At 35.0% G+C, this 16,387-nt stretch overlaps 1 protein-coding gene across 1 annotated transcript; it reads left to right on the plus strand.

Annotated features, from left to right (window-relative positions):
- The first annotated feature begins 5,788 nt into the window (after window positions 1–5,788).
- On the plus strand, window positions 5,789–16,128 carry LOC107600833 (eukaryotic translation initiation factor 4 gamma 1-like). The gene is made up of 6 exons (XM_016292807.1): window positions 5,789–5,943; window positions 8,039–8,116; window positions 9,336–9,368; window positions 10,501–10,521; window positions 11,903–12,103; window positions 16,018–16,128. The coding sequence occupies exons 1-6, from the start codon at window positions 5,869–5,871 to the stop codon at window positions 16,126–16,128; spliced, it is 519 nt and encodes a 172-aa protein (XP_016148293.1). The 5' UTR covers window positions 5,789–5,868.
- The last annotated feature ends 259 nt before the right edge of the window (window positions 16,129–16,387 follow it).

Below are 16,387 nucleotides of genomic sequence, written 5' to 3' on the forward strand. Positions count from 1 at the left end.
GATTTTCTCAATATTTAGATTTTTTTGCACCCTCAGATTCCAGATTTTCAAATAGTAGTATCTCGGCCAAATATTGTCCGATCCTAACAAACCATACATCAATGGAAAGATTATTTATTCAGCTTTCATATGACCCTTATGACTGGTGTGTGGTCCAGGTTTTCTCTCGCTCTGGCCCGTGTCAGGCTTCTGGGTCAAAGTTGACGGTGAAAGCAGCTGTGTGTAAAGGCAGTGTATGACTGTCGCATTACTGAAAGCTGTCTCACACTGCAGTTCTGTATCCAATGGCAACGCGCTCCAAAGGTCTCGTGTGCCGTGTTCAAACTCTCAAAGGAAAGACGGACAAAGAGAGAGTGAGTGTGTTTGTGGGAGTTTCAGCACCTGTGCTGATGCAGATGGCCTGAATGTTTATTTTATTGGTGGAATAGTTCAGCCAATAAATAAAATGTGCTCACCCTCAGGCCATCCCAGATGTAGATGAGTTTGTTTCTTCATCAGATTTGTAGAAATGTAGCATTGCATCAGTGTCTCAGCAATGGATGCTCTGCAGTGAATGGGTGCCGTCAGAATGAGAGTCCAAACAGCTGATAAAAACATCACAATAATCCACAAGTAATCCACAGCACTCCAGTCCAGCAGTTATCAGCATATCCAGCATTGACGCATTTTGTAAGCAACAGTTTGATGTTAAACGTCTTAATGCTGGATGTGTTTCAGCTTTTGTCTTCTCCAGATGTTAACTGATGGACTGGAGTGCTGTGGATTACTTGTGGATTATTGTGATGTTTTTATCAGCTGTTTGGATTAGGGTTGCACGATATATCGTTAAAGCATTGATGAAACGTGTGTCAGCACGTCGTGAATAGAACGAGGCAGCTGTTTACTGTCAGTGATTTGTCGTGTCGCGCCGCATCTGTAGACAGCATCGCTGATTATAATGGGTTCAGTATTTTGTCGCGTCGCACCGCTCGTGTCCGGTGTAGACACGGTGAGAGCCACGCAGATGCACGTGAACACTGAATTCTGTTCACTTCTGCGTCTATTTGTGCGAAATTGTCAAAATGCATGTCTCTGCAAGTATCCTTGTAAGTTGCTCAGGTGTAGGTAAACAATTGAGAAAGGAAACGGACGTGTAACAGTATTTTGGTTCACAGCAGTTTAATGAGGCTTTCTGTGTCATGAATGTTAATCAAACAACAAAACACAGAGAAAAATCACTTTTGTAGCTTTAACAGATTTGTTAGATTTAATTTATACAGTGAAGACTATGCAGTGTTAATTTACATTTGATTATTCAATTTCTGGACCTGAATACTGTTAAGACTTAGGGATGTAACGATTAACCGCGAGCCGGTTGAAAATCGATTAAAATATGTGACGATTCAAATCAGTTGAGATGCTAAACAAATCGTGATTCAATTAGGGGCAGGAGTTTATATGAATGTATGTCTGAGGGGAACTTACTGTCTTTAGAAAAGTTTAGATGGTATTTTTTCTTTTCATCTTGCCTCTGTATAACGCATATTAAAGTTCATGAGCGCAGCGCTGCTTTGTTTACAGCGGTAACCCAGGAAACGCCGTATCATTGCTGTTCATAAGCGCAGCGCTGCTTTGTTTACATATTCACATCATTCACATTTCATTTCTTTTCCTACCGTATTGGAGAGAAATAAAGAGGCGCGTTGATCTGCCAGTCGCGTGTGTTTCATGCCGAGAACTGCTCATGTGTTTGCATAATGATGCATTTAAAAGTTAATGACCAAACGTATATAAAAGTTTGCTATGTTGCTGCAGATTAAATACAATGCGGATAACATTAAACAAATATTTTTTCATCAGGTTAAACATTCATTATTTATCATTTAAACCCCTTTCTCTACCTGTTCGTCGGTCTCGCATATCTGCCATGTTTGTAGTTTTTTTAAACACTTTTTATGCGTGATCGTAGTTCTAATTGAATCCTCGTTCAACGCACAATGTTAGCCGTTAGAGTGTGCATCGATCTGCACTTCGAATTCTAGCCAGAAGTATTAGACCATCCGGGAATCTTTGGGATACTCATTTCAACATACTACGATTTGGGGCATACTAATTCTATTCTGTTCTTTTCTACTGAAATTTGGCACCGATTGATTTACTGTACCGACGCAATTCAGTCGGTACCCTTAAAAGTACTTAAGAGTTCGGTACCCAACCCTATTGCCAATGAATGCGTTTGACCACTAGTTGAAACTGTTGTGTTTCAGATCTGATTTATTAAAATCATACGATATGGTCATTGTTTTATTTTCGTTTCATAAAAACACTGACATGGAGAAAAGTGTATTTCCATAGGCCTATATGGGAGAGCGTTCATTTTGCAGATTTCTACAGATACAGTTGTACTTTTCTGCAGTATTTTGGACATTCTAAAAATGTTATTGTGGCTAGAAAGTTATTCTTTCCTTTTCATCATGATTATGAAGATTCTTTGAAATTACATTCACTGATGAGTAACGAGCAGAAATGGATCCCATTTATAAAGAAATTTGCTGAATCATCAATGTTCCTTATAAATGATTTAATAGCAGAAACTATTATTAATAAAGAAAATAGAGCTGATTGAGGGTCTTTTTAATCCTCATCTCTTTGATTTGTGGCCTGAAAACCTTTTGAACTCGGCTTTTGGTGTGTTTAAGCGTTATGTAATGTCACTGCTGAGCTCCGTATCTGTGAGAAACGTCCGTCTGTACTGTACTGTATCCTCAGTATGTGAGTGTGTGTGTGTGTGTGTGTGAATGTGACTGTGTGTGTGACTGTGTGTGACTGTGTGTGTGTGTGAGACTGTGTGTGTGAGAGACTGTGAGAGAGAGTGTGTGAGTCTGTGTGTGTGTGAGACTGTGAGAGAGAGAGTGTGTGTGTGTGTGAGACTGTGAGAGAGAGAGTGTGTGTGTGTGTGAGACTGTGAGAGAGAGAGTGTGTGTGTGTGTGTGTGTGTGTGTGACTGTGTGTGTGTGTGAGACTGTGTGTGTGTGAGACTGTGAGAGAGAGTGTGTGAGACTGTGTGTGTGTGTGAGACTGTGAGAGAGAGTGTGTGAGACTGTGTGTGTGTGTGAGACTGTGAGAGAGAGAGTGTGTGTGTGTGTGTGTGTGAGAGTGTGTGTGTGTGTGTGTGAGAGTGAGAGTGTGTGTGAGAGACTGTGTGTGTGTGTGTGAGAGACTGTGTGTGTGTGTGAGAGAGAGTGTGTGTGAGTGAGTGTGAGAGTTGTGCAGCTTTGCCTCTATATTTGGCTCTTGTAAAGAGAGCCGTGTCTCCTGAACCCCCTCCATATAAACTAGTTTGAGTCTCAGGCAGCTGGTCTCTTGGCGCAGTCCTGTTCCTCTGATTCATTCACAAATGCAGCCACATGTCAAACACACAAAGCCAAATAACGAATGAGTGCTGCAGCAATTGGAGGTGCAGCTGGAAGCAGCTTTAGCTTCAGACCTCAACAACCTACAGTTGAGGTTCACAAAGAATTGACCAAATTTGCCTTCAGTTCTAATTAATGATTATTTTTATACTTTTAGGGGAGCACTAAATAACTCAATAAAAACTTGATGGGTTAACATTTGAAAATTAAGAAATTAATACATGTATCATTATTGTAATTTTACAGATACAGTAAAAAATATTCTTTAATAGGGTTGCAAAGGGTAGAGCATTTCTGGTAAATGTCGGAAAACTTTTCTAAAGGTTTCCAAAAATTTTCCGAAAGTTTCCAAAAAATCTAGATAGTTTCTGTAATTCACTGATATTAAATCTTCTGTAATTTAATTTAGTAATATATTTGTTATTTTGTTTAATAAATGTGCATTTTTATTTAATTATTTTTAAAGTGTGCTATTATTATAGTTGTATTAATACTATATAGCTATATTGATATTTTGATATAAACAAACACAGCAATAAATAAATAAAAAAGAGGCATGTTTTAAGAGAACAAATAATACATCCTAATTATATTATACTGCATATTGGTCTTCTGTCAAAATAAAAGCTTGATGGTTTCATGTTTGAAAATGAAGAAATTAAGACAGGTTTTAATTGTAATTTTACAGATGTACTGTAAAATTAAATATTTTATTTTATAGCACAATAACATTATTACAATAGCAATGTATTATTTTGTTTATTAACTATATATCTTTTAAATAATTTTATAATTATAATTTTTATTAAATGCTCCCAGTTTTTATTTTATAGCACAGTAAAATTATTACAATAGTAACGTTTCTTGATTTGTTTAATATTTTATTTAATAATTATTTTAAAATTATATTTATTTTTATTGTATAATTATATTAATATAATTACGTTTTGCCAAATTGTGCAGCCCTACGAACAAGCAAAGCAAATCTGAAGCTCTTTAAAAAAATATATCACATTTTAAATTGTAATCACAATTTTTCTCTGCAAAATTGCAATTATTACTATTTTTTTACCCCTCAGTCGTTCAGCCCTGTTACCAATTTTTGAAGATATCGCTGAACATTTATTTGACCATAGTAAAATTACAATTGTGGCTCAAGTACATTTTTCATCTCAGTTTTTTGCTATTATTTTTATTATCTCCAATCTGTTATTTATCAGTTTTTTTTATGCTTTGATAACTAGCAGAAGTTTTAAATTCCAGTTGCGCAGATGGGGTACGTTGTAACACTGCGTTACTGTGTGCTATTGTGACATTAGCGATGTAGTTTACTCTATGTACTGTAAGGACTTTTAATGAGAAACCACGAGGAACAGGTGAATATAAACTGACAGTCAGTGTTTAATGTTCAGAAGTTATTATTTCAAGACATGTAAAGCATTTTTTCTCGCTTGTGTGGGCATCTCATGCATGGTTGCAATGTGTCTTTAAATTCCAGTTGCGCAGATGGGGTACGTTGTAACACTGCGTTACTGTGTGCTATTCTGTGACATTAGCGATGTAGTTTACTCTATGTACTGTAAGGACTTTTAATGAGAAACCACGAGGAACAGGTGAATATAAACTGACAGTCAGTGTTTAATGTTCAGAAGTTATTATTTCAAGACATGTAAAGCATTTTTTCTCGCTTGTGTGGGCATCTCATGCATGGTTGCAATGTGTTGCAATTGAACGTTTTTCCTACATATTCTCTCTATATCAGACTATATGAGCCATAAAAGCCTGATGGATCAATTATGATACTCAACAAAAAACACGGTAACACTGTGTTATTATGTGTTCTTGTTACACATTACGTGTACTTACTATTATAATAACAATATATTATGCATAATTACATGCAAGTAATCCTAACCCTAACCATTTAGTTTAATCAGTATTTAAATGTATAATTACACTCTCACAAGGACACTTTAAAATAAAGTGTAACCAAAAACACATATGCAAACTTTTTTTGTTTTAATATTAGGGTTGCAAAGGGGTGGAAAATTTGCAGTAAATTTCCGGAAACTTTCCAGAAAGCCTTGAAAGTTTCCAAAATGTCTGGAAAGTTTCCGAAATTTACTGGAAATGTTCCAACTTTTTGCAACCCTATTTAATATTTTACCATTTCAAAAAAAATTTTTTTTTTTTGTTTTGTTTTTTTTAAGAGGGTTAATATCAAAAAGGACACACTTGAGCTTTACCAAATGCTGTCTGATGATTCAGCATGACTCGGAGCTTTCTATTTGTTCGGACGACCATGAACTTCTGACTTGAGCATTAATAATTTACACTCAGACATTATAATCGCTAATTAAGTTTAAGACACAATGAACAGCTGAATAATAACTTGATATGTCTCTCTGTCTTTCTCTCTCTCTCTCTGGTTCAGGTTTTGTCAGTACTGCGTCTCGATGCAGATGCTCCAGGTGAAATGAATAAGGCACCTCAGCCTCTGTCAGGACCCCCCTCCGCCCCGCTTCCCGCGCACTCCCCGGGCCTGTCCCAGGTAACTCGCGTCACTCTTTCAGTCATTGTGATCCGGGATGCACCGATATATCGGCCGATAATCTGTATTAAAAACTAGGGCTGCACGATTAATCGAATGAGATTGTCATGCGCATCTTGTCAGTAAAGCCGGTTCTGTGATCAGTAGTAAATCTCCATCACATCACAAAAAAAATCACAAGATGATATAATCGCGCAATTATGAAACCGAAGAAATTGTTAGCGATAATGACAGCTGTTTGCGTAGCTTCTCAGTGAACTACGGCTCTGTGAAGTAAATGCTGCTCCATCTGAAAGCATGTGAAAATACCACATTTAATAACATGTTTTTACTCCAGACTCACTTCATAACATCAGTCGAGTGTTTGAAATAAATCCTTCTGTGAGATGATCTGGCTTCTTACACAGAATAAGACACGCATAATATTCCATAATATTCTGTGCAATGATAAAGGCTACGTCGATTAGCAGTGCATTATTATATACTTTATTATAATGAAACTTATAATAATAATAATTATAATAAGAACTCCGATAAAACATATTGTCATGGTCCTGTGTTTATTATCAATGAAAGCAGTTAAATCTTCTGTTTATTTCCTGGGTTTCTTCTGCGGGGCATATTTGGAGTTCCTCTGGCCTTCGGATGGAGATTTACTGCTGATCACAGAACCGTGCTTCACTGACAAGATGCGCATGACTATTGCTGCTTTTGCCTAATCGCGATTGAGATTTCATTGCTATTTATCATGCAGCCTTATTAAAAACAACCGATGATTATATCCTGTCAATCAAAATGTTTCAGACAGCAACTTGCGTGAAGAAAATGTCGGTAACACTTTACTTGAAGGGGTGTGCATAAGACTGACATGACACCTTCATAATCATGACATGACACATATCATGAATATGAAGGAGGTTTTATGCATGTTTATGACAACTGTCATTAAGTGTCATTCGCTCAGTTATGTCATTTTTAATGCAAATATGACATTATTTGACCTAACCCTACCCGTACCCTTACCCCTAACCATAGCCCATAACAAAGACATCTCAAACAATGTCATCTTTGCATTAAAAATTACATAACTGAGCGAATGACACTTAATGACAGTTGTCATAAACATGCATAAAAAACCTTCATATTCATGACATGTATCATGTCATGATTATGTAGGTGTCATGTCAGTCTTATGCACACCCCTTCAAGTAAAGTGTAACCAAAATGTCTTGTCAAATTTATGGCTATTTGAGTTAAAGCAGTAATATATCATTAATGCAGGTTTTGTTTGAACTTATAAACTATAAGCCACCCATAGTTCAAGCCAGGGTTGCCAAATATTGGTTTTTTTTCTTCACTAAACATTATTTGTAATGTGCCTCAAATCCAATAATCACAACAAGCTTTGCGTTTTGTTACTTCGGATAAGAAATACAATCTCAGCTTTTAAATCCTGTACGTTTTATCGTAAAATTCAAACATTAAATGTCGCATTTAAATGTGGCGTGACGGATCGCTGTAGCGCTTCAGTTCAAGCGGCAGCGCGGAGCGCGAGTCTCTTCCGCTTTAATACAAGTTATAGCACAAAATAAATGTGAATGAACATCAGAAGTTATGTTGAAAAATAAAGTACAACTTACCGAAATCTATCATGTCTAATATAATCGCTTCAACAGAAAGTTCATTAGTTAGCTATGAAAACACTAGAGGGAGCTTAATTACTGTTAATTATATAAGTATATTTGAATAAATCTGTCGTGAAGACCAATTTTTATGAAAACTACCTAAAGTGCAATTTAGTTGTATACAGATGTTTTTATATTTGAGTGTGATTTATTATATCTGAAAATAAAAAGCATTGAATGTAATAGTGTTATTGTTCATATTAACCTCTAATCTTACACACTAGTGTTTAGTTTACAGCATTAGATGGGAGATTTTTTTTTTTTTCTTAGGAAATCTGAACTATCAATATCGGCAGATATCGTTCTGAATAATCGGTTATCGGCTGAGAAATTCAGTATCGGTGCATCTTTACTTGTGATCTCTCTGGATTACTCCTATGATTGAATGATGCTCGTGTGTCTCTCTTTAGCCCAGTTTTTCTCCTGTTCCGCCAATTGTGTTCGGCACCCCTCCGCCGCAGATGAACCCCGCCGCCCAACCCCGACAGGTACGGCACCCCAGAAACGCATCACTTCCTGTGGGCCTGCTGGGTCATTGGCCCATTCGTTTTCCAGCCAAACCAAACCAGCCAGCCCGTGTTACATTTAATATACATTTGAAAGGTATTTAGGTATTAAAGACTTAAGCATCAGAAAAACACTAAGGTCTTCCATAATGCAGAGATTCCCAAAATCTCCCTGAGATTTTAACTTATTTCAATAAATAAGCACATTCATATGGTCACAGTTCTCAGAATCAATGGTTACATGGCATGCAGGTAAACAAATACAATATTTAATCTTTTGTTGTATCTTGATTTTTTAATTCTTTTAATTTTATGATGGTTGCCCTAAAATGCTTTCCAAAGATAGAATCAAATCAGTCTTGAATTTTAATACAAAATTAGTACCTTCTTAATTTAAATAATAATAAAAAAAATACATTTGAAAATTAAAAAAAGAAAATTAAATAATAAAAGTATTATTGTACTTGTTATTTATTAATAATGTTTATTTTACATTTTAAATTGTTTTCATTTTAGTTTTAGTAATTTAGTAAGTGTTTTTGTCATTTTATTAGTGTTTTTTATGTCTGTTTAGCTTATTAATTTGCTTTGCTTTTAATTTTAATACGTCAACTTTAAATTAAAATTAGAAAGGTTGTCTTGCCAGCTAACTGAAATAAGTTAGTTTTTTATTTGCATTAACTTTTTTGTAGTTTTAGTTAATAATAACAAAACTACTGCTGCCTTTTAGAAATTAATCAAATGTAAATGCACAGATCTTAAGACAATGAGAGATCGCAAAATTAGTTTCCGTTCATTTTGAAGTTGTTATGCACAGCTAGTATTTACACTTTTCTGATCAGTGGATCTCGCTTCAGTATTTTGGGTCTTGAAGGTTCTGAATGGGATTTTTACTTTGTGAACTTATCGGATGATCCCTGTGCAAACATTGAGGTTCATGTAAGTTTTGTCCAGAAAAACATAGCCTATATCTAGCCTGACATGTTTGGACAAACCAGACGAATTATCAGCGAGTGAACATCTAAGAGCGTCTGTACTTGAGTTCAGAGGTCGCCCTGCATCCTCCTGACCTCTCGTTGTGTGTGAGATTGGAGCGACTGAGGTGCTTCTGGGAAAACGGGATCTCTCCTCTGCTTTTGTGGCTGGTGTTGCTTCGGTTTCTTGACCTTTGACCTCTGTACATGTGGCTTTCTCTTTCTAGTTTGCCTCAGGTCCTAGGGCTTTACCACAACAGGTACTAACACAAACACACCCACATACACTGAACAAGACCTGAGACATACTCTACGTCATTGAGATAGGAGTTCTGCATTGTATTTGCAGTGTTGCGTAATTATCATAAACTAGTATAAAGTCTTCTCTTTCTGAGCAGTAGTTTGAGATAATCTTGTGAAGCAAGTTTAAAGAAAAGCAAAGTAAAGTTTATATCTAGATACCTGATTTATCTGATGAGAGGGAGAATTAAATTAAAAATTAAATAATAAAACATACTTTTAAATTGTTTTAAAAAGAAGGAAAAGGTTAGATTAAGTAAAATGAATTAAAAAAAACTAAAAAATGCATTTGAATAATTAAAAGAAAGAAAAAGAAAGAATAAAAAAAAATATTTCAAAGAAATAAAATGAATTAAAATAATTAAAAGAAAGAAGCGAGATAATAAAAGAAAGAAAATTAGAATAAATAAAAAGTCAAGAAGATGATCAAATTAAATGAAGAAATTAATTAAACTTAATTTAAAAAAAGGAAAGTAAAACGAAAGATAATAAAATAAATACAATTAAATAATTAGAAAATAAAAATATTTAAATAATTTAAAAAGAAATGAAACCGAAAGAAAAACATAATACAATTAAATTAAACCATTTAAAAAAGAAAGAAGAAAAATAATTAAAAAGAAATTAATTTAAATTTAAGTAATTAAAAAAGAGGAAAAATCAACTAATAAAGTAAGGTAATACAATTAAATAGTTAAAAAATAAAAATAGTTTGATGATAAATGATAATAATAATGAATGATAATAAATATAATTAAATTAAAAAGATAGAAAGAAAAATTATTTATAAAAGAGAAAGGGAAAAAGTAAGATGATAAAATAATAGTTTTGTAGTTTAAAGACAGACATTGGCAGAAACACTATCTGCCTTTTGCAGTGCATTGGCCGTGTTTGCGTGCCGCTCGTGTAGAGTATGTTTCCGGCCGTTACTGTGTCGTCTCAATCTGAACAGTGCTGAATGCTGTGTTTGCATGCTGCTCTGTTCCTCTAACTGTCTGTGCCAGTGGGTAACACACACTCTTCATCTCTCTCTTGCTCCTCTGCTGTGTGTGTGTGTGTGTGTGTGTGTGTGTGTGTTTACATTACTACAAGGGAGGATTCAGGTCACTGCAGGTAACGCTTTTCTTACACTTCGCAAAAATCTTTCTTTAAAATCAGTGTGAAATGCTTTTAAACCCATTTTACTTTCATATGATAAATATAAGTTAAACAGCACACTCGAGTTTTATCCACGAGGAATTAAAAATGTGAGCTTCATTCATAGGGCTGGGTTTTGACACAGATTTCACGAATCGATTCTCATTCACAAGCTTGCGATTCTATTCAATGTCGATTATTTTGGATATATATCAGGTACACATGCCAAATTTTCTCAAGGAAAAAAATGCTCTTAACTAATGCTGTAAAATATACATGAGAGTCAGTTGGTACTACATTACTACAATATTGAAGGTTAAAACTGACTGATTTTAGGCTATACAACTGCTTAAATTACACTTAATGAAGTTTTTATAATAAAAGTTACAATTACATAATATATATATATATATATACAGTGGGGGAAAAAAGTATTTAGTCAGCCACCAATTGTGCAAGTTCTCCCACTTAAAAAGATGAGAGAGGCCTGTAATTTTCATCATAGGTATACCTCAACTATGAGAGACAAAATGAGAAAAAAAATCCAGAATATATATATATATATATATATATATATATATATACACACATTCAAATGGTGGCTGTCATAAACAAATTTAAATTAAACATTGAAGAACAGTAAAAATTTGAATGAATATGTTATATGGTGCATATATTTAGCAAAATGCCCCTCTCTCAAGTTTATTTTTCTATCTGACTAATAACTTAACGGTCACCGAATATGTTTTTTCTGAGGTAAATGTGACGTTACGTGACATATTGTTTACAAGCCGTTATATTGGCGTCTTTGCACAGACGAAACACTGATTGAGCGATTACATGAGACTGGGTACGGATTGTAAAGTTGTGCTCTTTTAACTTACCCTCGGATGTTTAGTCATGTTTATTTTGTGCTATAACTAGTATTAAAGTGGGGGAGATGATCAGTTCACATGAGGCACTACAGAGATCTGTCACTCCACATTAAACAGCGCCAAAATTGCGTTTATTGTTTGAATACTGCAATACAATGCACAGAATTTAAATCTGAGACTTTGTTTCATTTTAAAAGTACCAACGCACAATGCTTATTGCGATTAATTGAATGGGAGGTGCCTTCAATCTTCCGTCCGGTAACTGAAAACAGGCTAGACTGATCGATTCTTGGGATTTAAGAATCGATATCGTTTCATAAAAATGAGAATCGATTACAATCGAGATATCGATATATTATTTTATTTTTTTACCCAGCCCTATTCATTCAGGTTAATTTCTGCTGAAATGAAAAGACTGAATCCAATATTTGATAATAATATAGCTTAAAAAGTCGAGTGTCTGTGTTTTTCTCTCCTTTCAGCCGTACTATACCAGTCGGCCCAATTTACCCGCCAATTCTGGGCGTGTCCAGCCAAGCCCCGCCTCTCGGCCCATCCCCCCTCCACATGGGCCCCGCCCCCCTCACGTGTTCCAGCCTGGCCCCTCCCAGATGATGATGATTCCCCAGCAACCAATCAGCTTCCCCAATTCACAAGGCACGGCTTACTATATACCTGGCCAGGTAAGAGCAAACATATCCATAATACAGCATCGCTGCATACGCATGAATTAAAGAGTTCATTTATTTCACAAGAAAATATGAACATTAAATTTTTTTCTTGGTGCAGTTGGTGCCAAACTGCTTTTAATTTAAAGTAGTCAAAAATAGTTAATTGTCCTTCAAGCTAACACAATGTAGTTATGTAAGGGTAATATATATTAACTCTTTCCCCGCCAAACACAGAATTTTCTGGGTTTTCACATTCTCGCTATTATACGCTAGGGGGTGCTATTACGCATCTCGTTAATGAGTCTAGAATCACTCGATCAAAAGCACAGACGAGGAAGATCTCATATGTAAGCATATGCATATGAAAAATAATGCGATCATCAACACTAACCGCATATGAATGAAAACTGCCTAATGCTACCGAGCGAAATGTGGATCTAGGAAGTGGTGAAAGACTGTGCGAGCTTTGGGAGTGCTGATAGAAGCCATCTACTGCATCTTTGCTTTGATAATATTACTGAATATGATCCAGATGTAGCATTTGATAAAATGCGATTTTCTCAGCTTTTTGCTCAAAATGTTAAATTTTTATGAAACCTACCTACAATCAAGTGTTGATAAAAAAAGAATGCTTGAAGCTAGAATAAAACTGATTTTTTTTTTTAAAGGGGTCATAGGATGCTGCATGCGCTTTTACAAGTTGTTTGAACTGAAATGTGTGTTGGCAGTGTGTGTACACAACCACCCTATAATGATAAAGATCCACCCAGTGTGTTTTTTTAATCTATTAAAATCTTTACCCCTTTCTCAAATCGAGCCGATCTCAGATGGCCTCACAGGCCCCTCCCACGATAGTTTGATTGACAGTAGTGTTTCAGCACAGACTGGACTGGTGTCTTACCTTAGCTCCGCCCCTGAGTGACTGTCATCAGTCCACCATTGTTTCACCGCCGGAGCAGATGTAGACAAGAATGACTTCTAAGCGACTGAGGTGTATTGTTGTTGGATGTAATAATGAACATAGCGGTCGTCATTTACTCCCGACATCTGAGCCGCTGAAGACGTAGTGCATTACGTTTGTTTTTGAAGGGAATGTGCCTCCGATCGGCATAAATGCGTCTGTTCGCGCGAATCATTCGTGATCCAGCTTCACCTACAGAAGAAGTGAGTATAAGGTTTTTTAGTGAATCTTTGCAAATCACCTTTCCTAATAATGTGCTAATTAGCCAGTTTCACGATGAATGCGGCTAAAGTAAACAGTCTCTAGGAGAGCAGCTTGGAAGAGAGGGGCGGAGTCAACAGGGCTCATTAACATTTAAAGGAAAATGCTACAAAACAGCTTGCTCTGAAAAGAGCTGTTTTTGACGGTAAAAAAAGTTGTTTTATACACGACCATTGAGACATTTTAACCAAACTATGTTACTAACTTTTCATTAAGACCCTAAAGAATCATATTAACTTGTGGAAAATGGGCATCCAATGACCCCTTTAAAATTGAAGGGTCAGTTCTTTATTTTGATGTATTGCATGTTCAGATATTCATACAACAATATATTCTGGGGGCTATGAAATTTGTGAAAATCATCAAAAACCCTGGCGGTGACTGGCAACTTTTTTCAAAAATAATGGCGGGGAAAGAGTTAATATAATAATAATGTATATTTTTATGTAATTGTCGAATTATGTAATTGATTATAATATTTATTATATATTCTATGTGAAATTGTGAGAAAGATTATGATTTTTTTTTTTTCCTGGGAAATAAAATTTTCCACAGATATTATCAACTGCAAAGTAAAAAACATTACTTGAAATAAAACATTAAAAAACTCTATTTCAGCTAGTTGCCAAGGGAACATATTTCATTTTTTGTTTTGTAACCAAAAAATAAAACTATTTAGACATTAAAGAAAACTAATACAAATGGCAAAAACACAACACCGTGAATACAACTTTAACTAAAATTAAAATGAAAACCGAAAATAAATAAAAACAATAGTAGATGCAAACTAATAAAAAATTATCATACAACAAAACTCATAGTACATCAGTTGCCAAGGGAACATATTTCATTTTTTGTTTTGTAACCAAAAAATAAAACTATTTAGACATTAAAGAAAACTAATACAAATGGCAAAAACACAACACCGTGAATACAACTTTAACTAAAATTAAAATGAAAACCGAAAATAAATAAAAACAATAGTAGATGCAAACTAATAAAAAATTATCATACAACAAAACTCATAGTACATCAGTGATACTAAAATAACACTGGTGTACTGAAGACTTAAAGCAAGTCCAGAGATCTCATTTATAAATATGATTTATATAATCATCTTAAAGGGTTAGTTCACCCAAAAATGAAAATTAGCCCATGTTTTACTCGCCCTCAAAGCATCCCAGGTGTATATTAGTCTGAAAGAAGAAAGTCATATACACCTGGGATGCTTTGAGGGCGAGTAAAACATGGGCTAATTTTCATTTTTGGGTGAACTAACTCTTTAAATGGGAATGAATTAGAATAATCTAGATGTTCTATACAAATGATAGGGCCCTATGATTTCCAAAACGCGGATGGAATCACGAAATCCAGTCATAAAAACTGAGTTTACTGTATGTCACAGAATTTGCCAAAGTTTGGATGAATTCATCAAAAGTAGGTCATTACACTTAAATCAGATCACGATATTGGAACCAGTGTCTGTAAATATTAAGCCACAAAAGACCATTTAACGAACGGTTTCGTTTACTACGCACATACTGAAGCACGCACATAAATACATGAACAATCTCCAGAACTGTTCTGAGAGTCACTTCACGAGCATTTTACCATATGATTTGAGTAAAACTAGCCTCATATCATATGCACACAGAAATGTAAAGGTTTTCAAGGCGACTCCTCAAAATAAAAGTTCGGTTTTACTTGAAGACATCGTGCCAGAGATATATTACTATTGTTCAGTGGAATGTACATATTAAGCTACTTCTATTACTATTACTACTACTACTAAAATTATTAAAACTGTATTTTTTTTAAGGAATAATCACACAACGTTTATTCCATGTTTTAACTTTAAACGTGTAAATCCCCTTTGATTGCCAAAAAAAAGTTTGTTTAATTTTCAATAATTAAAAGATAGACAAAATTTATGTGTTGTGCCTTCATTTGATAACCAGAAAAATTTAAACACAGAATTTCTGAGGGGGGGAAAAAACATTTCATAAGGCTATTTTAAGTATAAATTTGAATAAATTAAGTTGTTTTTATACATTCAAATGATTAGACATGCTAAAACACAGAATTTGGTAACAATAAAACATATGGTGAGAAAAAATAAAACATTCCATAGGGCCCTAAGCATGTCGTTTTTGTTAAACTTTTAATAAATTGATGTGAAATTTAATAATTGTAATGATTTTAATTAGACATGCGAACAACAAGCTTTCAATTTAATTGAACCATTAAAAAGGAGTCCAGAAGAATAAAAATTGAACAAATGGAATTTGGAAGGGGGAAAAAAATGTTCATACGGCCCTACAAATGATTAAAAAAAAATTTCCTAAATCCATTTTACTTTACTATTTTATATATTTTTTATTTCACGTAACGGATTAAAATTTTTTTTTTTGGGGGGGGGGGGGGGGCGATTTTTAGTTTGTTATACCCCAGCACAGGATGTTCTGCGCGCGCACACACTCACACACACACACACACACACACACACACACACACACACACATTCTCTCAGTGTATTGATTCTGCTGACTCCTCCCCTTTCTAAACTCTGTACCGTTCCTAATTGTGCAACTCTAAAAAGGGGGAGGATTGTTGGGTGGATGGAAAAATGGCCTGAAACGGGACAGTCATGGTTTTTGATGAGTCAGTGTCTGTCTCTCTCTCTCTCTCTCTCTCTCTCTCTCAGTACCGTCCCTCATACGTGACTCCTCAGCAGTATCAGGTGGCCAGTTCTCCTGGTTTCTATCCCGGCACAAGTCCAGCTGATTACGGTACGTATGGAGACAGGAAGCAGTAAATCCACATTCGTGACCCTGCAGCACAAAAGCAGTGTTAAGTCGCTGGGGGATATTTGTAGCAGTAGCCAACAATACATTGTATGGGTCAAAATTATCAATTTTTCTTTTATGCCAAAAATCATTAGGATATTAAGATCATGTTCCATGAAGATATTTTGTAAATGTTCTACCGTAAATATATCAAAACTTAATTTTTGATTAGTAATATGCATTGCTAAGAACTTCATTTGAACAACTTTAAAGATGATTTTCTCAATA

This window comes from Sinocyclocheilus grahami, unplaced genomic scaffold, assembly GCF_001515645.1.
Source record: "Sinocyclocheilus grahami isolate Dianchi unplaced genomic scaffold, SAMN03320097.WGS_v1.1 scaffold292.1, whole genome shotgun sequence".
NCBI lineage: Eukaryota > Metazoa > Chordata > Actinopteri > Cypriniformes > Cyprinidae > Sinocyclocheilus > Sinocyclocheilus grahami.

Coding starts and splice junctions, on each gene's coding strand:
- LOC107600833 (XM_016292807.1), top strand. CDS start 5,869: ATGAATAAGGCACCTCAGCCTCTGTCAGGACCCCCCTCCGCCCCGCTT. Junction 8,117..9,335: donor CCGCCGCCCAACCCCGACAG/GTACGGCACCCC, acceptor TTCTCTTTCTAG/TTTGCCTCAGGTCCTAGGGC. Junction 9,369..10,500: donor CTAGGGCTTTACCACAACAG/GTACTAACACAA, acceptor CATTACTACAAG/GGAGGATTCAGGTCACTGCA.